This window comes from Mugil cephalus, chromosome 21, assembly GCF_022458985.1.
Source record: "Mugil cephalus isolate CIBA_MC_2020 chromosome 21, CIBA_Mcephalus_1.1, whole genome shotgun sequence".
Classification (NCBI taxonomy): Eukaryota; Metazoa; Chordata; class Actinopteri; order Mugiliformes; family Mugilidae; genus Mugil; species Mugil cephalus.
The window spans coordinates 9341619-9364965 of record NC_061790.1 but is presented as its reverse complement, the minus strand read 5'-3'; the positions used below and the strand labels follow the sequence as shown (position 1 = coordinate 9364965).

Sequence of the window (23347 nt, the reverse complement as noted above, 5' to 3'; positions counted from 1 at the left end):
CTGGACTTCTGGCCTGCAAACATATTTTAAAAGTGGGTGAACGTTGTGCCGTTGAGAGGAGTTTGCTCTTTGGAATTTAAAGAGCTGCAGCGTGAGTGTCAGATGGTGGACAGAGGACCTGGACAAACATGCCTTGTACACACACAGAGGAGATAAATCAGAGACAAGTGTCCAGAGAATGTGTTGTCCCAAAGTTATTTTAAACTTTTAAACAGTATGTGAAAACAACTAACGTATTGTGTTACTGCAGTAACTGTGGGGGCAGCTATGCTATGTTTACAATAAAGGCACGTAAATGTTGGCTAACATCACCTAAAGTTGGCTTGGTATTTGCATGTAAAACATTAAAAAATGTGGTTCACCAATCGGTAAATAAATTACTCAATAAATGACCGTATATGCGATTAAATGTACAAACATAAAAGATAAAAATACAAGACATGCAAAACATAAAAATAAGACATGAGATAATTTATAGTGTGACACAAATTGATATATATATTTTTTTTAATTTACCAGTTAATTTACTTTATTTCTGGCATTTTTGTTCACCATACAATGCAACATGAAACTAATGTCACAGCAAAACACAAATAGTTGATTTTACTGGCTTAATATATGCATTACAATAAGATGAATTAACATATTTGAAAATAAAACATTATCTTTAGCAAAATCTTAGCTAGTGTCAACTGGTTGATAAAACGAAATTGTTGTGTTTGCACATTGAAAAGACAGCAAAGACAAGAGAGTATGATGTTGTGGGGTTATTGCAAATAGTATGAGGAAACAACATGCGTTAGAATAAAAGTGCAAAAACTAAATTGAAAGCTAACAATTTTTTAGCTAATGCTAGCATATCTTGTTACAGCAGTAAACACGGCTAGCTAGCTAACATTTAAACTAAGCTCTCTTAGTTAGCAACGTGAAGCTAATCTCACATGACTGCATGAACAGGTAAGTTTATTATTCATATTCATACTATTAATAAAACAGCATTTTTAACAACAATTACAACTAAGAATGTAAATGTTAATCTTAGCTTGTGTCATGAGTTTATAAAACACATTTTTTTGCGTGGTTTATTGTCAATTGGGCTTAGATTAGCAAGATTAAAACAAATCTGTTCTAAAAATGTCATTAAAATAACATTTTGCAAACGCAGTTTAGCTAAATATAAGGGATACAATTATTGTGGTGTCACGCCGGTTCACTTAACATTAAGAAAATGTATTTGTTTTGTGGGCTGAATTTCCAGTTTGTTTGGTTCAGTTTTTTTTTTTTTTGCTGATCCAGTCCTGGTTTTCCGTGCATCCGCTCCACTGCCTTCGGAGAAAGCAGGTAAAGTCTCCGCTGGTTATCTGGCTCCGGCTCCAGCTCCAACAGGTGGTGCCTGTAGTATTTTCCGGGTTTTTATTTATACTTTTCCCCTACTTTTCCTTGTGCATTTTTTTTTCTCTTTCCCTCGCCTGCTCTGTGTCTGCTTGAATTTGAATAGACTTTGGGAGGCAACGTCTCCAGTGTACAGCACCAAGAGCAGCAGCAGGAGCAGGAGCAGCAGCGCAAAGTCCCCGTGCTTTGAAAAACAAAACAAAAAAAAAATATGGCGGGATTTAAGGATTATGCAGCCTCAAAAATAAGAGCAATCAAAGGAAGGCTATTCGTTTTGGGTTCGTTTTAAAGCGGCGGAGTTTTCTTTTCTATAATTTATTTAGCGGGACAGTTTTCGCTGGAGTTACTGGTATGAGATAAACATGCCCTTTCACCAGAGGAGCGTTGAGCCGCAGCGTGTGAGTCGCTTGTCGGCGAGGGATGTGTGGAGACCGGCGGAGGAGCCCGGGAGGCGCAGACCGAGGAAGCCCGTGTTGTTCTCGTCCCTGGACGAGGTTAGCTGTCACACGCTCGCCAGCGTCATCCACCAGCTCTCCGACCTTTCCCGACATGCCAGCGACATCTTCCTGGGCATCGAGATGGAGGCGGGCATGGTGTTCAGGAGGTCCTGCAGGATTCAGGGGCGACTGCAGCTCCTGCAGAATCAAGTCTGCAAGTTTGATCCCAAGAAAGTCAAAATCCGTAAGTTTGCTTTACGTTGCTCACTTGTTGGGTTTTTTATGTTTACCACTTTCTAAACTCTCCTTTATGTCTGCATACGTTGCTTTAAACGTTTCTAAATTAAACCTATAACGTGCACATTTAATTTATTATAAAATAAATTTAGTAAATGAATGAATTTTATTTTTTTTAAATTTGATTCTTGATCTGTGTGAGAAGCAGGTGTGGCTGCTCTCTTATAATAACACCCTCGTCACTGGTGTATAGGGGCTGCTGCTCAGGTCCAAGGTGACTGTCATGATTTGTCCATTCAAAGAAAACCCAACAGGAGTGACCTGTGTCTCCTGGACACATGGCTTTGTTTGTCTTAAATATGCTAATCGGGACTTGGTGTCCCTGTCACAAATGACGGATTCCCTCTCAACACCATCTGTGTCCTGGTCTTCAAAGGACGCTGATATCAGAGAAGGCCTCGCTGAAACTCACCCCCCTACACTCCCCTTTATTATGCATGTAAACAAACCAAGTTAAATGGAAAATCAATTTCCTTACATCTTGTGATTTGCTGTGCCATTGTAAAAGGTGTAGGCTCATGCACACCGGTTACCTATTAACTTAGAGTGTAACTGTGACAGCCACGTAAAAAAAAACAAAACAAACAAACTGAAACACAAGTCTCTTTATCTACATATCTGCCTCTTTACATCTCTGCGTCCTAGTTATGCGGCCGTCTCCATCAACATGGTAGTCAGGGGATCGTGTTTCCTATTGATCTAATTTGCCTCCATAATACACTCATTTGCCAGTTCATTAGGTACAAGCAGTGACGACGATTGAGTTCTGGTGTAACAGTAAGTTTTATCCCCACGTCCGCTCCTGCGTTCTGCATTTATTTCAGATAACCGAGAGAGCTGCCGATTCCACCTGCGTTTTCACTTTGGGAGGCCGCGGTTTGTAGCGCAGCTGATTTGCGTTGGGATCTACTGACACGTGTTTCCATTATATGGACAGTGACAAAAGAGTTTAACGGCACCGCAAGCTACCTCATCCGAAATTAAATCGCCACCCTTCACAGAACATTATCACTGTCATCAAAGAGGATTTAGTGCGATACTGTGTACCTGATGTTTTGCGTGGCGAGCGTGTGTTGTATTTTTGTATAGGAGGATTCAAGGGACATGCCTCATATTCTCTCGACTGTTGAATGAGGATTTCAGTTTTGAGTCATTGCCTTTTGTTTCCTTCTCGTTGTTTTTCTCCCCCCCATTTGATCCACATGTAGTCACCACTGCTTTGGCTTCAAGTGTGACTCACGCTCTTTCTCTCTCTCTCACACACACACACACACACACACACACACGATTACACACATGGATTCACTAGTGGTTCCTGGGAAATAATAACCCGAGCGGACCGGTCGCAGACACAGATGTGAAGTGTGATGAGCAATGGCTGGAGCACTAACGCAGACTAAACACCTGACCACTCCCATTATCTATACTGTTTCTGAGGCAATCCTGGGCGGGACTGGGCGGTTATTATTTATTTTTTTTCTAATTTTGTTTATTCTCTTTTACTGGAGTTTGCTTCATGCAATCCATCACTTAGTCATTCAGCGTGAGCCGACAGCTGAAGAACAAGGTGTGAGAGGGCAGAGAGGAATGTGGCGTGTTACGTCGCCGCGATCAGGAGTTGCCAGCTCCCGCGTTGCCCCGAGGCCTGTGCTGAGTGTACAGGAGCTCTGACTTTAAATTCCCCGCAAAACATGTGTGCTCGACGCTAATAACTCTCCCGAAGCACCTGCCTTTTGAATGGCCCTCCGGTATTACTCCAGGAAGGGAGTGATGGATTTGAATACGTGTCGTCCAGAACAGCTGGTTGGTATTTGAATGAATGTTACTGTGTAATGCATATGGCCTCACAAAGCAAAGCAGCCGTGGACATGTCTTAGTACTTCACAGCTGCAGCAGCGCGCTCTTGCCGACTTGTTTACAAAGTGGCTTTAACCTCAAACGCGTCCGTGGTATTTTTTTTTCTTTAGGATACCACCGGCTACCCAACCCTGAGGAATGCACCGTAGTAGATCATTTTTATCATCTTATTGTTTGCGTAACTGGTCACCCAGTTGTCTTCTACTACCGTGGGTCAAGATTCCTTGGCTAACCTCGGCGCAGATCATGTTACCGGCGAGGGGCAACGAGAGGGGCCCCTACATCCTGGGAGACTGACATTGAGGGAAGGGCATGGTGAATTCGAGTGTCCGGCCCCAAAGTAATCAGCAGCAGTTTGAACAGGGCCCTGATAGGGAAATGGGATTTCCTCCCCGCGTGTGTTTTGACTGCGTCATGCCAGCGTTAATCCATTCGCGCTGGAGTTTCAGGCAAAAAGGGGGCAAAGTTCAGAGGTCGCTCCCTCAAGCCTCAGCCGTGAACACCTGACATGCAAAGTCAAGAGTTTAAACAAAGTCTAGTTTGGCCAGCTCGGATTTCTGCCAGCGAAGGCCGTCGCAGGTTTGGTTTGGTGATAGGTCCCCTTTGCCATGTGGTGGAGTACTGGGATAGTGAAAGGAGAATTTAAATTCAGCCAGGTTGTCGGATCCACAGCAACATCATGCCGGATGTGACTCTGAGAAGGGAATTTTAAGTGTGAAGATTAAAGATTATAAATGCAAATAAAATAAATACAACTTTGTAACAGGAGGCACCAAACTTGAAGAAATGGTCGAGAAACCAAACACTTTCATCCATTATAAAGTTAAAATAACTCTCCTGTGGACAGGGTTACTCAGAGACTGTGTGGTTGTGGGACTAAAAAGTTTCTTCTGTTTGCTGGGATCTTCCATATGGCCATTTTTTATTTGTAACTGTTAGATGGACATTTGATTGAATAGTTTGAACCTTTGCTCCTTTATTCGAAGATCCCTCTCAGATTTACTTCACAGAATTTCACAGGCCAGAAAAATTGCTCGGTCCTATGTTTGACGGATGTTGGGAAGTAAAAGTTAAGGCCAACCTATGAGGCGACCCACCAGGATTTGTCCCATTATGCCCTAAAGTGTCTTTCTTTTTGACCAGGCCTGGTGGGGGCCAGCGATCGACTGATTCTGCTGTTTCTGTAATACCTCACTGAGAGCAAGTCAGCTACATAATCAAATGTAACTATGTGCAAGAGCTATGATTGGTCCACTTGGTAGTAGCGTATTTCTGCTTTAGTATTTCCAGCTGCTACTCCATCTCTTCAATTTTCTAATTGATTGTTTTGGATCAATAAAGACGGAACGCGTTGAGGAAAGGTTACCTGAGGAGGTTTGGAGATGCAAACGTTTGCGTGACTCATCTTAGGCGAAATGTCAGTCTAAAGCTGCTGCCTCCATTGTTGAAAGTGAAGCGGGAAGTGCAAACAAAAATGAACCCGTCTGTACAGAGCGAGACAGTCTGACGAGTGAGTGTAAACGGCTAGCACCGGTGATGACTCTGTGCGTCCATGACCCGCAGTATGTTAAATGAGCCGCTTCACATCATGAAACTCCTTGAAAAGCGTTTTTTTATTTTTTTTTGTAGCTTAACTTTCCTTCCTTGGCATCTTCAGTACATATCAGCTTGCGTTAGTTGGAGGCTTCAGGTGTTGGACGCCATTATGTTGCATTTTCAACTGATCCTCCCGTTACATCTGTGCTTTAAAAAATATCTTATAGATTACATGAGAAACAAATATCTAGATGCTTCGGACTAACAGCGCATCAGCTGACGGCGGAACCTTTTATTGGCTCTATACAGTACATTCATAAGTGAGAACTATGCTAAACTTTTTACATTTAAAGTCTCACTTCCTGCATTTTCACCTTCTTAACGGACACAGGTCCTCCCTGCATCACTCGCCGACATGTCACAACTTTTAAGCCGAGTGTGCCTTCAAGTATATGTTGAACACTGGCTCTCTAAGTGCTCTTCCAAATATAGCCCCGCATTGAATTGGGAGTACTCTATTTTAATAGTGAAAGTGGGTCAAACTAGTGAAGGTTAATTGGAGTTAGTCGAGACTTCGGGCCTCCCTGTCAAGTATCTTGATGCCCCACTCGCTGGAGCTCAGAAACACGCACACACACACACACACACACACACACACACACACACACACTGGGCAAAAAGAGGCACGCTTCCGGTTGAGCATTCCTGCCCCTATCCCTCAGATATTTATAGCCATATGTTTTTGCCTGATGATCTCTCATCTGTAGCATGCTATCATGTTTAGGGTGTGTGGCTGCGTTCGAGTGCTTCTCAGAGGGTTTTTTTTTTTTTTACGTGTGTGTGTGGGAACGTACAGCCTTGGCTCCTCTGCACGATGGACGTCGCGGCTGCGGCAGTGCTGATCGGCGCTGCCCAGTTATGCTGATAATAACAGCGAAACAAAATACGCTTGAATGAGATCCAAGTTGTGTCCTTATCACAAAACTATAATAAATTCCCAGTCACGCCTGGATAAACTGATTGCTGTTAATGTTTGTTTTTTTAAGACTTCTTATTCCCGATTGCCACACAAACACGCACTCACTTTCACGCTCCTTCTCAACCCCCCCCCCCCCCTCCCCAGTCACTATTCACTCAGGCCCACTGTGGTCTCCTCCATTCATCAATAGAGAGCAGTCATTACGCAGCCAGAATCCCCAAGTCAGTTCCCACAGGGCTCGTTCCAGCGTTAGGAGACTGGCCTGGTTCTAGAGGTCGACCTGCTCCCATGGACAACAAAAGAGATGGGTCGGACGGAGAGAGCGAGGGAGAAAAACGGGAGAAAAACAGGGAAAGTTGGTGGGAAAGGGCCGTTGGCCTTCCGAGAAAAAAAAATGGAGGGATATGTTGCCTCTGAACCGCGCCTGACTTCCACCGTGTGTACGTGCAGCCGTGGCCTCGACGACAGGGCCGAGTGCGGTTCCTAAACCTGGCGTATACTTCCTGCATTTCAGCTCAGCAGGCTGTCAGTGCCGGCGTGAGATCCTCGCTGGTCGTCGCGTGTGACGTCCTCTCTCTCCAGATGCTTCTGCTCAGCGCTGCCCTGCAGTTTCTCCGCTTAATAAAACTTAATCTGCCGGAGACTGATTTGCTGTCGATGGTATGAGACGGTGAAGTTAATGAGAAAAAGGGCTAAATGTAGAGCTGTGCGTGCGCCTGAACCAGACCGAGCCCCGAGGTGAACAGCAGCGTTACCAGATCCCTGTACGGTGCACACGGTAGTTTATCACCTATTACATGCCGGCAGATGGGAGAGCTCTGATTTACTTACAAGAAGCTTTAAAACAGTTTAAAATCTATCTTGACGTTTTGTCCTTGCACGCATGTGTGTGTTCCCTCGGTCGAAGAACCCACATGCAGCAGTACCAGGCTGGTACGATGGCTTCAACCATTTAATCCCAGCTGTGGTGACTTCTGCCCAAGAGAGGACGGAGTGGGACATCCCCACAGTTCTTGGATCTTTGGATTATTATTTTTTTTTAATTTATTAATCTTCTTTTGTTAATCTTAAAGTTCCCATATGTGTATAAATGTTCTCATCCAGTGTAGGTTTGTAAGTTTCACTCTATCGAGAGCAGCTACCAGGCCCATAATAATGCAATAATCTGCTGCTTAGGCACGAAATGCATTAAACGACCACACATTTCTCTGTTTAATGAAGCTGAATGATTGGAAAGCATAGAGTATACACCAATCAGGCATTACATTATGACCACATTCATAATATTGTGTCTCCGAAAGAGTTGTGGCTCATCAGAGAATGGACGTGGGCCTGAGGGGGCGCTCTGTGGTGTCTGGAAACAGGCTGCTGTTAGTGGGGGACTTTGGGTCTACGGGTCGAGGGGAGGGGCCTCTGTGGATCCTCCCACAGATACTCGATCAGTTTGGGATCGAGTGAATCTGGAGGCCAGGTCAACACCTTGAGCTGTTGGTCACATTTTTTACGTGTTTTGCCGGGGATGGCAGACAAATACGGTATCTAGTCTGGTCTGGTCCAGCGGGGGTGGTGCACGTCTGAGCACCATCCGCATGAATGAACGCCAAGGTCCAAACGTTTCCCAGCAGAACATTGAGCTGTCAAAAGATGATCAATGTTATTTACTTCTCCCGTCAGTGGGTTGTAATGTTGTGGCTGATCGGTGTTTACGGAGCACGATGGAGACAGCGACAAATTGAGTCGATTCTGGGACAGCTGGTTTGGATTCAGTGGGACCGGGCGTGCGGCTCGTTGTGCGCCGCCTTTGTTCCGTGCCACGCAACTCAGGATGGTGGAGTCAGGTTTTTGCTCCGGAGGCGCGTTTATTAAGACGCACGTCACGTCATGTTCATTTTTTTGCCCGTGTTGATTTATTTTAGTAAAAAGACTCTTCCTTAAAACTCTAGTAATGTCGACGCTTCCTACATTTCAGTGTGGACTGTAATATTCAGATGCATTACAGGCCCTGTGATACGTACTCTGTACGTTCGTGGTGCAGCTGAAGAGTTGATGTCGAGGTCACGGTCCAGATTTTACACAACTATTGTCTTAGAGGAAAAGTATGACAAATAACCCGATGTTCAGGTCCACATGTATTTCCTGCGGAGAGACAAACAAGAGCTGACAGCAGGTCTGATCTCAGGTGAAACCTCTCGGGCTCAGATGATCTCTGCCGCCTTGTTGCTCAGCTGTTACGCAGGAAAAAATACATTTAAAACCTGTGTGTCCCAGATGTTTCAGCGTGGCCCATTGTCCGTCACTCTCCTTTTTTTTTTCTGCTTTCCCTCCCTCCTTCCTCTGTTTTAAAGTCTCTTCCTCTCTCCCCGGTCTCCCTTACTCCCCGTCCTATATCTCTCTCCCTTTCGCTCTTCCTGTTGTTTCATATGGTTTCCAGACCTTTCCTCTCTCATCTCTGTCCATCCTCGACACTTTGATGTGAACCTTCGTGCTGCCGCCGTGACCACAACAAAGACAGAGCCCTCTGCTCGGCCTTCATCTCCGTCTCTCTTAGAGTCGGGGTTCTGTCCCGCTCCATACGTCTCTGCATCTCTTTTAATTACGCGTCTTTTTTCAACTGTGTTTGATGCTCGCGCTTTTCTAGGAGGACATTTACATTTAGACCTTTTCTTTTATAGCTTCAGCTTCCTGTAGATATTAATGTAGCGTGAGGAAGAGTTACTTTCACGATCAGGTAATTTTTAGATGATTAATTGGCATAAAAATAATTCCAATTAAGGACTTTATTTCTGTCGATGCTGGATTCTTTGTCTGTGCGGTCTACACTGTGTATTAACACGCACCATCTGGTACCGTCACTTTTATATTTAGCCACTTGTTAGAAAGTGTCTGACAGCATCAATTGCCAGGAGCTTCTTCTTCTTCTACTGCTGCTGGCCTTCCCAATTTGGTGAATCGTATTTTTCAGGTTAGCAGCGTTAGCACCTCGGACCCCCGCCTCGTTGCGGCAAAGGCAACAAATTGGCTGGTCCAGTGTTTCTTTTAGTTTCAGAACCAAAATGTGCCTGCAGCTGTGCAGTGGTGTTTGGTCCCGGGAAGGAAATCCCAGTGGCAGTAGTGTAAAAAAAAAGATATGGGAAGTGAGGCGCCTCAAGCTTAAAAGTCTGCGTCGCCAATTATCTCCCCAGTTGCCGTTAAACCGCGGCGGAAGAAGAAGAGGGACGTTATTGCAAGAGGTCCCGTCCAGCTTCAAACAGCGGTTCAACAAAAACAAGAGGGTTGACTATTTTTATACACGTGAATGGAAACCGTACCAATGCTTATGCAAACTTAGTGCCAAATTTAAAAAAGATTCATGGATGAAGAGCTGCTGTAGGCTGCTATCAAAAGTACACCATGTGCTTTTGTCACTTACTTTAGGTCTTTTGGGTGAGTAGCATTGAAGTCATCTCCTGATAAATCCTAAAAAAATAAAATAAAACTTCGGTTGAACTCTCTTTCCTTTCTGCGAGATGACTAGCTGTTTATTGCTGACCTTTTTTTTGTGGCAGTTGTGATGAACCTGCGCTACACTGTGCAGCCACTGTGCAGTGCATGTGTTCTATCCCCTTTACATGAACGCACAACAAGACTTACAGGAGATTACGGTTTAAATGCGACATCCATAAGAGGGAAGTGTAAAGGCGGACGTTCCATCCATGATGACGCGCGTGCAGCAGGTGGGAGCTCATCCAACAGTAACATAAAGGCTGTTGTCACACAGCATCCGCACACGTACGCACGCTGCGCACGCACGCACACACACATCGGCCGCGTGGTCGCCTCGGGAAAAATAAACAAGGATTTTCTGCCACATCTGTCACTTGTGCCACTTAAGCAGCATGCGGCCGCGCTCAGCGCTCAGCGCTCAGCGCTCCGCGCCGTGGCCACGTTAGCGGGTTAATGAAACTTGGAGGGCTACCGGGCGGCAGATAACTCCAGGAAAGTCTGATGAAGCTGAAAATGTGCATTTTGGAGCTGCGCGCGGTGGGAGCTGAGAGGACGGGGCGGGGCCTCGGCTATATTTGGACGGGCAGATAATTCCTTAGAAACAGCTGTTGGCTGCCTCTTTTCAGGCACAATTTTGGCCTTGTAAATACTGGTGACATTAGACAACTTGAATTTCCTCAGCTGAATAAACAAGCTGGGAGATTAGTTTTTTTCCCCCTGTGGACATGATGTTTAATATTTGCAGTAGAATTAGTGTGTTCTGTCATGTGTGTGGGTCCGGGATATCTAATTGTTTGCGACAATGTCATCGCGGCAAAAAGATTGAGAAAGTCGGTTAATTTGGTCTGGATTCACGCAGACGTGTTGTGCGATGAAAAATTCCCAGGTTTGAGTAGGACTCAAAGTATGTATCAACTGTCAGCAGTGTTAGTGGGGAGGATGGGGGTGTGTGTGTGTGTGTGTGTGTTGGGTGGAGGGGGGGCGTGTATTACGTATGTCAGTGTTGTGGTGAGCCGTGTTTACCATTGCTGCAGGGAGTCTGTAAAGAGAGAGCGGTAGTAAAGATACTTTTCTAGAAATAATACAGCTCCGCCAGGCGTTTGCGTTGTCGGTTTGTTTCCTCGCTCGGTCGCCACCCTGCCCTCTGCACGTTTGTGTCAGAGAACGGCAACACAATCCGGTGTCCTCAATTCCTGCCAACGGTCAAAGGGTCCATTGTCACGATGTTGACCCAGGTTATTATATATACATACCACACCCCCCTCTGTACGACTCTCATTAGTGATTACATGATGTGTAACAATGATGTGACTTCGCTCGTTGCACTTTTGTCCCGGGAAAATTGTGCACTCGGGCCCGAGTCTCGTATTTATTATTGAATTAAACTCTATATTTGGAGGCGCGATGGCTTCCAGCTGACCTATATGAATAACAGAAGCTGACGGATATCCCAAAAGAGGAAAAAGTGGCAGAGCTTTACAGTCTAAATTTAGACCTTCAGTCGAATATTTGTTTCCCTCCGCTTCCTTTCAGATATTTCGCTTTTAACCTTAAGACAATCTACATGACATGATTAAAGTATAAACGAGAGGAGGTTACTCCGAGGACGCGTCCGCTCCAACTTTCTTTTAAGAGGCACATTTTTCTCGTTTCGCTGTGCGAATCACGCCCGTTGAATGTTGTGAAAGTGGCTGCCCTCAGATTTATTTGTCCTGACTCTTGAATGGAGCGAATCATTTATTCTGTCTTCAATCAGCCGCAAACTAAATACCCCCCCCCCTCGACATTCTCCGCTGGCTCCGTTTCAGCCCCACATTCATCACGACCTGCTTGTCTGACTTCCCGCCTGCTGTCGACTCAGTAATGTATGTGACTCGCTGTAAAATAAAAGAGCGATTGTCCTTTTCCCTCTGCCCCTGTCTTCTGTGTTGTCTTAATGGAGCGTTTCCTCCCCCCCCCCCTCGCTCTGGCTCGCTCTCTATTTTAGTCTGGAGTCAGTTTAGTAGACTGTGAGGTCGCAGGTTCAGATCCCATCTACGACTGTGGCTGGACTTCGCTTAAGGAGTCTTCCTTCTGATGTATGGGTTAAACACAGAGCACATTCCTTGTGTGTGTGCATAGATGTCATGATTAATTATATGATTAATTCAATTTCCATAATGCAATAGCACACAGACATAAAGGATGGAAAAAAAAGCAATTTTCAATTTTACTATGATATGTTTTGGTTTGTTTCGAAGCACCTGAAGTTACAGCAGAATACAACTGAGAAAAGCCGTAAACACAAACCCAGACGATGTTAATTTGCCTGCTAATTACTAAAAAACAAACAGGCCCATAACGCGGTGCCTTCGTGTGTGTGTGTGTGTGCGCTTCTCTTGGCTATTCGTCCGTCTTTCTTTCTCCGCGCGGCGCGTGGACGTGCGCGTCCGAGAAAGCGCGCGTGTCTCTTTGAAATATGACATACTCCGCGCAGGAATCCCCCGCTGACTACTGAATCTCCCTCTGTAGCAGCTTGAGCCGCCCGCCTCGTCCACAGAGGCCTCATTGTGTGGCTCCGGGCGCGCGCGTGCGTGCGTGCCTACGCGCACACGTGTGTCCACTTAAAACGTACTCGCGCTTAAAGCTTCCACGCATCGCCGCAACTTCCCAAAGTGCCGTTCGCGCGACCTGGCTGGAGGAGTTGTGGTAAACAGGTGTGTGTGTGTTTTTGATCTGTCATTGACATGTTTTAAAAGTTGAACCGTGCTCCACACACACACACACACACACACATTTTTTTATGGTTGTTCTGCGGTCTATTAAACATGGAGGTTTCCCGAGGACCGGTTGCAGCATGTGCGCACGTCTCTAAAAACACCGGCTCTACCAACAGTAATGCGCAGCAACAGGCACAGACATCAAGTAAAAACAAAAAAAAAACCTTGGAAGTGTTTCTGCGGGATCGTAGTTGTGCTTTCCAGTACACGAATTTGTGCATCATAACCCATAAAACCGTAACTGCACTGCTGTGCTGCACAATAAATGTTGTGTAACCTGTAAATTTAGTTATTAACTTCAGAATGAATGATGACAGTTTGTCATTTATTGCTTTTACTTGTAAAAAGTAATGAAACTCTTCCTGCTGTTGTATGTTGGTATCAACGACCTGCAGGTTTAGACAGTGCTCACTGTCCAACGATAGCATCACAACTTAACCAGCTGGTGTTGTTGTGTGTCAGGCCTCCTAAGCTGTGACTGCACCCATCCATAAATACGACCACAATTGTGATAGCGCTCCAGCGGCGTAGAGAAATTATCACTGAGCTCATAAGCCCTGTTCAAACCTGATTTTAATATGTGTCTGGAGTATTAGTATCCAGCTCTAAACACATGTGATAACATGTGTTTGCTCTGTATACAGTGAGGGCCTACATCACTCAGGGCCTAGTGCTATGTGTGTGCTGCCTGCCCGTGGGAACGCGGTGTAAATTGTGGGAATCAATGAGCTGAGAAGCCTCTGTCACTCTAACTGAAAGGGCACGTGTTAAATTGCTATTTGTGTTTGTTTCTCTGACGAGCCCTCGATGAGTTATTTTAATGAGAAACCAGACGTAGGAGAAATAAGACACCTATTTAAAGACGCTGGTCATTATTGAGCAAACACAAACCTTTTATTTGTTAATCCTTGTTTTGTTTGAGTTATTAGCTTAGTGAGTGGACAGCTCCAGTGACAGCGTAGTTCAGAAAGTTCTCCCTTCTAATGAACAGATATCACCTGTGTGGATTTTCCCTTTTCTGATGAATGAATGAGGCAAAACCTCACTCACTCAAGAGGACGTCAGCTGAGTAGGCGCAGGTCAACGCTTACTCTGAACACATCCATAGCTGTGAGTGACATCCTCCATCTCCCTGGTAATGTCCATATGTTGCAGGTGTTGTTTGTCCAAAAAAAAAAAAAACTGCGATCAAGCAGGGTCTCATGTCTTCTGCTGCTCACATCATCTTCAGGTTGCAGCTACAGGCTGTGGAGCTTAATTACTGCAGCCTAATTAATGTTAATGATGATTAATTTAGTGGATAAGGAGCAGTAATTCTAGCTACTGTCAAGAAAAGCCAATCACAGATCTAACATTTAAAGCCGTAGCACACTTTAGTAACTCACTAGCCGATAAAAGCTAACCCTGCGAGGTCCAGCAAGGGATTTGGGTGCATTTAGAGTTGATGGGTGGATTTGATACAGATGTGTAGAGTATATGGTGACTACATGATGAACTTGTAGACGAAAGGCAAAACAAGCCTCTTGTTGATAAATCACCGTATCAGATCCACAAGTTCTCAGACTCCCTGTTAAGAGAAAATATGAAAAATGTCACGATTAATATCATGTTCTCATAAAAAAAAAAAAACAATCTCTCTGTAATCCCACACATCTGTATATGCTCTAAAAATTCCAGCTGTTTTGTCCGGATGTGTGCGATTGTGCAAATGCGATCGTGCGCTGGAAAGGACGAGGGAGCGCGCTCAGAGAGGCCTTCCCATGCAGTCGCACAGCGACGGGGGGATTTTCGGGAGTCAGTGACGGGGATTACGAGGAATATCATTTCATACAGCTACAGAATGGTTAATCTCCTGAAAGTCCGCTGGAGTCTGCACACCCATCCGCGCTGCCACCCGGCAATCGAGGCTGCATGAGAATGAGGAGCGGGGAGGCCGGTGCCCGTTAGGAAGCAACCTGTTTGTGTGCGTGCGTCTTACCTGGCGGCTTAAAAGCAAAGCTGGGTGTGGAGAGATGTGTATTTACGGGTGACGGTAATTGCATGTTACTTTTTGACTGTTTAAGGCCGTGTGCGAAAGTATTCGCCTTAATGGAAGCCCGTCCGTGAGAGCGAGCCGCGCTCACGTGTCGGGGCCGCGCCGGCTTTTAACCGCTGCCTTTGTTGACTCTGGCTTTTTCTCGGTGCGGTCAGCGGCGGAGTCAGATTATAAAATACAAACCTGCGTTTTTGCTTTAAAAACACACTGGCTGGTGCAGAAGCGCTGAGCTCAGAGGTATTTCAGCTTTCAGCGTTGTTAATGAAGGGAAGGGGTTCGAATCAAACCTTTGGGTCACAACGCGACCCTGCGTGCATGTGTGTTTTCGAGGCCACTGCCAGGTAACGTCCCGGTGTGTTGACTCAGCTGTGTTTTTGACCTTCCCTGCCTGTGTGTGTGTGTGTGTGTGTGTGAAACAGGCTTTTAACATTATAGCTAGTTGATTAGGTGTGTTCACTGGCCTCAGGAGCTTTTTTTTTATTATTATTTGAACAAAAGTTAACATATGCCCTTGGCTTTTTCTCAGTAAGGGGAGCACTTTTAATTCCTGTTACTATTTCCAACTGTGTTATCTGTTGTCAGGGTGTCACATGACAAAGCAGCGCAATTATTAGTCAGTTACCAGAATTCTTGTCTAATAGTTTAATGCCGGTCAGCGCTTTTATTCAAAATCATATCGTTTGTCGCGTTAATCCATTCCCGTTCTTTGATACAGTGAGGGATAAAGGAAGTGTGTAAACGTCTTTGCCGCTCACTTTCCTGCCAGGTAAACCTCTCTGCATGTAGAGTTACGTTATGGCACTGAAAGGGCCTGGAGTCTCCCGGCTGTGGGACACAAAGAGTCCTTGCGGTACGAGCGTATCAGGTGACTATTATTGTGCACCTGTCACCGGCGTCGTCAGCGCTGAAGTTTCGCCGTCGACCGTGGAGGATCTGGTTCCTTCCTCGGAGCGATTTTGCCCATTTTCTGGGTTTGTGTGTGTGTGTGTGTGTGTGTGTTTCAGATTGCGCTGCAACCCACTGTGTATAGAGTTGGCCGGGGTGGTCAGGGTGTAATTTTAGCCTTCATTTCTTTTTCTTCACTGGATCGGGGCTGTGGTTCCAGTGGAGGTTGTAGCTTTTTTTTTTCTTTTTTTTGGTAGATAAGAATAAAATTTGTAGTTTCTCTGAACAAATGCATTTAAGTTCCGGACACTGCTGGCAACCAATATGAAATACTTCTCAAAATAAGTCCTCATCCCAGCAGGTGATGCTCAGTGGTTTTAATCCAAGAGTTCTAAGATGCAAGGAAGCACCCACAGATAAAACACAAGTGTTGTTGTTTGGTTTAGTCTTGTCAGAAATCAGCGTGATGCGTCAGAGCCTTTAGGCCTGAAACAATTCTTTTAATTAGCTGGTTAGAAAATCCATTGGCTCGTGATCAGACGGAGAAGTGATCCTACGTCTAGGAATGCGTCAGATCATCTAAACCATAAATTCATCGTTATCTCCAGCAGAGACCCTTCACCTTTTTAAGTGCAGAGTCTGCCCGTCTTTCTCCTCTGATCCTTAACTCTTTCTGTTGCGCGCGCACACAAACACACACACACACACACACACATATCCCTCCTTCGTTTGATCCGTTAGCCTCAGTGAGGCCCACAGCACCACATAAAAGAAAAGCACCATCCCCCCCTCCTCCCCTTTTTTCAGTTAAGCACCCTCAACCCCAACAGTGTGCCCCTACAGTCTGCCAAAAAACTGAGCCGAATTCCCCCGATCAGCTGCGTCTCCTACTGTCAGGGCCTCACCTCCAAACCCCAACCCCTCCCCAACCCTCTGGGACGTTACAAAAACTTGGTTTTGAGGCTCAAGGGTACTGAAGGAAGTTGGGGTAGTGAGGCAGGTTAATAGACCCGGTGAGGACCCTTGGCCTTCGGGGAGCAGGCCTCTGGGCCCCCCCAGATCCCCTGGAAGTGTGCAGATGAGACTGAGGTTCTTTGTTGTGGTAAAACTGAGGCAGTGATGAGTGGCCTGGATGGAAATGTCAGGTCCCCCGGGGCAGGGAGGAAAAGAGAAATCCATCAATCTTTCTCTTTTATCAATCATTTATGAATAAATCTCGGCTTTGTTCCGACTCTATTCTGCCTTATCACCCGTTTTGCTGTTTTATCCGTCATCACGTTGGCTTCGGTTGCTCAAACTGTTTTACTCTCTTCACCCCCCAACGTGATTGTTAATAAATTAAAACCAAGGTGTCGTCGAGACTGGTTTAATTCTGGTCTTAGTCCAGGAGGAGGCCTACAACAGTCATACAAAATAAAATGTCGACCTCCTGATACCGAGAAGAAGAGCCCCTTTCATAACCGAAGCGGCGCCGCAGTCTAGTTTTCACACAGAGCCACAGTTTCCTGTAATGCCATCTTCTCTGCCTTTTGTTCACGTCCCTTGACTTCTCTTCCAAACCAGTCGGTCCAACCGTGGTATTTAGCACATCTCCACCTCCTCGTGCTCCTGCTCTTTCTCCCCTCTCTCCAACTCCCCACTCCCCCCTCTCCCCTTTTTCATTTCATGCATCTCTTCTAAAACTGTTTTTCCGGACCGATCTGCGTGCCGTCGAGGCTGACAAGTCACAAGAGAGAGAGGAAAATAGAGGCTAATTCCCTCTGGCAGACCAGCACACATCACACAGAGGCATTCTTGGCCCGTTCTGAGGGCTCCCAGCCTGCTGACCATTGTGCAGCCGTCCCAACTCAGCGGCTCTGTAGACAGAGGGTGCCGCGACAGGGGAGTGGGCGGAAATGAGAGGATGGAGGAGGATAAAATGTCTGTGGGCATAGTTTTCTTTTTTGTGTGTGTGTGTGTGTGTGTGTGTGTGTGTGTGGCGGGTTGTGCACTAGTTGCCACTAGTTGGATCCCTGGTGAACGCGGTGAATTGGTGGGTTGGTTAGAAAGGTCCCTCTGGATGTCAGATCAACTCGGCAAAGCAGTGCACGTTTTAATCTTTTCAGAACATTCGAATAGACGAGTACATCCACAATGACGTGATTATGTCACATGGATAAAGTGTTGACCAACTGATTAGCATGATTAAGGAGAGGTCAGCTCTGTACGGTAATTTGTAGTTCTCTCTAGCCTCCAAGCTAATGGTATCTTTTCTGGTTTCCACTTTTTGACTTTATTTACTTCTACTTAGGTGCAGAACCTACATGCTGGCTAGTTGGTAGGGGGGGCTTTGGGTCCTACAGGTTGAGGGGAGGGGCCTCTTTGTATAGGGATTGTCATTGATAAGATTTTATTAATACCATCATCCATTCTGCGTATCGATCCGAATCGTTGTTGATTCTCTTATAAATTCCTCCTGTGAATTTTTGGTGGAAAAAAACTAGGGTTCATGGTTTCGTGTAAACAAGAGAAAATTTATTGAGTTTCTAAACAAGAGATAAGAGCTTTATAAGAGGTGTAAGTAAACAAATAGGAGACCGGCCGCTGGATCCCCACTGCTCTGCTAGCGGCAGATGCACTTGGGAGATTGTCGAACACATTGTCGGACACTCTCTGCTGCACTGGTACAGTCCCTCCTGGTGAAGACAAACGACCACCTTCTGGACCGGAACTAAAGATTCAGCAAGAAATGGATCGATTAGCGTGAAGGCTAACGATATCTACCAATTGATCATGGCCCATCCCCGTCTGTGAATCAGACTTGTTCCACATTATCTCACAGATACTTGATCAGATCGGGGTGTGGGGAGTTTGGCGGCCGAGTTGACAGCTCAGACTAAGTTTTTTGAGTTTTTGCGGTGTGGAGAGCTGCATTGTCCGGCTGGGGACGGCCGCTGCCATTAGGGAGTGTCGTTACTATGGGGTCGGGGAGCCTGGTCTGCAGCAATGTTTAGGCGGGCGGTACGTGTCTAAATAACGTGAATACCAGGACCGGATTCCTCAGCAGAACATGGCATTGCGGCAAAATTATTTATAATATCCCCTTCACCTGTCACTGGTTTTAATGTTACGGCCTGTCGCTGGATGCCAGCGGATTTGTCACGCGGTTTACGTGAGTTTATTCTAGCGGGGATGAACAAACCCCGAACATGCTCCGGCCGCCGCTCTTACTTCAACAGTGTACGTAATCAGGGCGAAGCATTTACTTTTGTGGCCCAGAGTTTAAGTCAGCGGATGAAGGAGAGGAGACGAGGCGGAGAGGTCAGACGGCGAGGGGGGCCGGGACGAAGGGGGAGAGGGGCGGGGGGGGGGGGGGGGGGGGGGCGCGGGTTTATGGTAAACAGCCGCTAATAACATAACTGGGTGTCCTAATTTGTCGGGGGAGAGAGTGAGGCTCTTCGGGAAAAGCAGCTGTCTGCGGGGCTCCTTAAGGCTGGGGGCATTAGGTCGGAGGGAGCCGACAAAACACGCACACCCTCGTCTCTTCACCATATGGGGACCCAGCCCAGTCGGCCTTTCATGTGGCTGTGGGCTGTGGAAGCGATGGGAGGGGAGGCAATTTCAGGAGCAGGGAGGTGACACACCAAGTCTAAGCAGCTCTCCTCCTCCTCCTCCTTTTCTCTTCCTTGTGTCATCCTTTTGTTTTCAGCTCAAGTTGGGGTTCGTATTTTTTTCATGGGGTTTTTGAAGCAACCGAGCGGTTTGTGGTTTGGACTCGACCCCCGATAGTTTTCCCGATTGCTGCCAGAGTTTGGGCGGAGCACTCTGGGTGTAGTTGACTAAGTTTTGCCACATGTGCGGTTTAGCAATTAGAGGTCGCACCCCAATACTCTGTTTTTTATTTTTTTTTTTTAATTTTTTTTTTTTTAGTCAACTCACTCGCTGATGCAATTCCCGCCGACAGCCATTTTCAAGTCACGGAGTTAATTAAGTCACGCAAACCCTTCTTAATACCTTTTGAACACATTTATGAAGTGAAAACCCAAACCTCGAGTGCAGCTGGCCTTTTAAACTGAACTTTGAAACCAGTTTTATATGCGCTACAGCCCGCGTCTGCCTCTTTCTCCTCCCGGGTAATCTCTTCTCCAACGTCGGCCCATTGTGTGGGCTCACATCTAAAAAAAGCCGCAGAGCACGTCCCAGACAGCTTGAAGTGCAGCGACACCAAAAGCCGCGCGCGCAACATGGAAACAAGTCGCGTTTCCGCACGAGAGCCAAATGCGGACTTACCTGTAAGAGTAATGATGTGTGGTTTCTGTGCAGGGATCACATCCTTTCCCCTCAGGTGTTTCTTTTGAACTCTGCGTCCCCCCGTCAGCGCTCTTTTAATTTCTGTTTACGGATTCCGCTTTGTTTGCCGTCAAGTAAATTACCGTCAAAGTTAATGAACAGTTAGTTGGTCTCATTTTGTTTTTAGCCAATTTAATTAATTTATCGCCCTGTTTGCGTGTTGTGTCAACACTGAGAGACGTCGCATGGAGCTGATTAGCAACCGCCGAGCAGACTGGCTGTGTTTTTACGTTCGTTGGGCCGCTCGAGCGATTGCTTCACGGCACCGAGCAGGAAGAGCGCGCAGCACAGCGCAGCGCAGCCAGCAGCGTCACAGATGCACTAATGACTCCCCAAATTCCTGTCAGCTTGAACGAAAACAAAAGATTACACACGCGACACGCGAGAAACGTGGACTTTATTCGCGGCCCTGCTTTGAGAAGTCACTGACAAACCTTCAAAAGTAGTTAGACTTAATGTTAAAAGAATAAGTGAGTAATAAACCTTGTTCACAGCAGACTTTTTGAGTCGTCATAGCAGATGTGGTCTGTTCGTTTCAGGTGTCCCGGTAAACTATTTGCAAAATGCACGCTACTGAAAACCTGATTTTTTGGTTGTAGCTGTGTGTCAATCAGCTGTTGTGCATAACTAGGCTTCATGAGGTTGCATTCCTCAGCATATTGCATTCGTTTTTTCAGAATTCACGTCTTGCAAATATCTACAACGAGGAACTAGGTTGGAAAATACATGAACCCTCTAAACAATGGACGCCTTTTTTTTTTCCACAGGAAGCATTAAACCTCGGTAGTTGTGTGCCGAGTACTTACATGGAGCATTTCACCCGAGTTGAACCCCTGTGAGGCGACACAGGCACAGTTTTTGTTATCTCTCTGTGTGTGTGTGGCCAGTGTGTCCTTCTGCTGTGTGATGGTGACATTTAGTGATAGTGCTCTGCTGCTTCCTTATGGCGCTGTTCGTCTCAGTGCCAGATTCTAATGTTATTAACGTTGGTATATATTCATGTTGCATCCCTTCAGTTTATTTTCCTTCTTCTCTCACTTTGTCTGACACTTACACTGATCAGCCACAACATTATGACCTAATATTGTCTTCCTTATGCCTCCAAAACAGTGCTGACTCATCAGACATGGTTCTTCTGAGGGGGTCCTGTGGTGTTAGTGGGGGCATTTGGCTCCTAACTTTTAGGAGGGTTAAGGGGGAATGCGTTTCATATCAAATGTATTTCAGCGAATCTTGTTTTGTGTGTGTGTGTCCGTGTCTCTCTGCAGCTCTGCATCCATAGCTGTGTTCATGCGTGGCCGTTTGGAGGCCTTTTTCCATTTTTCACATGCTTCTGAAGAGTGCGAATTTGGCATCAAACGCTGACAAGTGTGAGAAAATATCTGGTCGCACGCACAAACGCACACACATACGCTGCGAGGACCGTGTGCCCATGTGGCAGTGTTTTCAATCCCACGTGTCACTCCAGGCTGAAGCCATTCATTCTGCGCCGTATTAAAAACATCTTTTTAACGGTAGTCGGTCTGTTCGGGACTTCTTGAGGTTTTTGTCTTGTTTTCTCGTTGACTCCATTCTCTTTTCTCATTTTTTTTTTTTTTTTTCATTTTGCTGTCTGCTCTTTTTTTTCTCATGACTCTTCCTTGTCATGGTTTTCTCTTTGGTGTGTGTGTGAAATACTTATTTTCCAGCGAGGGGCTTTTTAGGTACGGGGAAAGAGGAAGGAAAGGAGGAAATGCGGCGAGAATGAAATACCAGGAAGAAATCTTTATTTTGTGGGTGTGTGTGTGTGTGTGTGTGTGTGTGTAGGCCTTTGTGAACGCTCAGCTGCTCGCAGTTGTGGCGACAGCTCTCTTGGCTTTTTTTTGCACGTAACAGTTTGTTGACATGTACGCCGCGGCAGACAGATGAAAAGTTGGTCGGATGTGTGAAGAGAGCGGAGTGATGCGCTCAGAGATGAAGGGAGACGGACCAGGATGTTGTGAGATATGGTGAGACTCAGCCAATCTGGAACGTATAAACAGGAGGGAAGACAGAGAACAAGAAAAATCAAGACCTCAGCTACTAGATCCCACTTTAAAGACTCCAGTTATTCTGGGGGTTTCCCTGCTGTGAACTTGCATGACTTTTAACAAGGAAGCATGATAAATCCTGCTCAGTCATTGTGACAGTGTCAAATGATTGAAGAGACTTTGTGGATGAGGTGAACCACTTTATGCACATCTCTTGGAGCCTTATTCTTGGTATTTAAGTTACCCTCTTCTCCCTTTCCACATTTCAGACCATTAACCGTGAACTAACCCTTTGTTAGCCGTGCATTTCTTTGCATCCTGTGGGAGATGGCGCTGTCAACTACATCCTGCTCGGTTTCCTGCCCCCATGTCGCCGTCCTCTATACACCCCAGACCCTTGACGGCACGCTTGAAAAATAAAACAAGAAAAAAAAAAAAAGCCCTCTGACTCGGACAGCTGCCTCATCCCTCGGATTTCTGCCTTGCGATTGTTCCCTCGTCCAGCCACAGGATGTGACACGTCTCTCGCCGTTGCTTCCTGCAGGATTGGAAAAGTAGAGCGCCGGTGATGAATTTGTCTGCGGAAAGGGTTAGCCGAAAGGTTTCCGCATGCTTCGCAGGTTATCATTAAAGCAAACAATGTAAGCACCGAGGCTGAAAGTCGTTCACACACATAATTACCTTTAAACACAGGACAGAGCTGAGTTCATGCCGACCCAAATTGATGTGCACAGGACTGAAAGCGAATGGCTAACGTGCGTTTGCGAGAGTCGGGCCGCAAGCCTGCCTCTGTAGAGCGCCGAGTCTGTGAGAGCCCTCAGTAATCGCATCAGATGGAGAGGAGCTCATTGTCCGCTTGAATGGAGAGGAGACAAGGAGATAGAGGAGAGCTAGAGTGGCCTGAAAAAGGCCACGAAGCAAAGAAAGGAGATGGTGAAAGGATGATGGAAGACTGGAGGGAAAAGAAGAGAAAGTTGCATGAGGAGGGTTGAGGTCATAGACTAAGAGACATGTTGAGAAGAAGATCACAGGACGGTCAGCGCTGAGAATGCTCCTAAGATACAAGGACGATATTTCAGTTGTGTTCTGTTAAGAACTAGTGGTAGTACACATAGAAAATCAGCAATATGAGTTGTAGCAATGATTGATTGGTTATTGCGTTGAAATGATTTCAACGTTGATGCAAACTTTAACTGCAAGTGTGTGCGTCCACCAACACCACCGATTTCTCCGTGCAAGATACTGGGCTTGGAGTGTTGGTTGAACCCCGATGGGACGACCATTTTCTTCGAGCCATTTTTACATCAGTTAGAGATCAGTGGAAGTGCTAGGTCTGCTAATATGTTTGA

The 23347-nt window shown here is 46.0% G+C and overlaps 1 protein-coding gene across 2 annotated transcripts in view; it reads left to right on the top strand.

Annotated features, from left to right (window-relative positions):
- The first annotated feature begins 1481 nt into the window (after nt 1-1481).
- nhsl1b (NHS-like 1b) overlaps nt 1482-23347 on the top strand; it is a 95317-nt gene continuing 73451 nt past the window's right edge. For both annotated transcript variants that reach the window (XM_047573454.1, XM_047573451.1), the window contains exon 1: nt 1482-2073. In XM_047573454.1, coding sequence (XP_047429410.1) covers nt 1755-2073 — 319 coding nt within the window. In that variant the 5' untranslated portion in view covers nt 1482-1754. The remainder of the gene's footprint in view (nt 2074-23347) is intronic.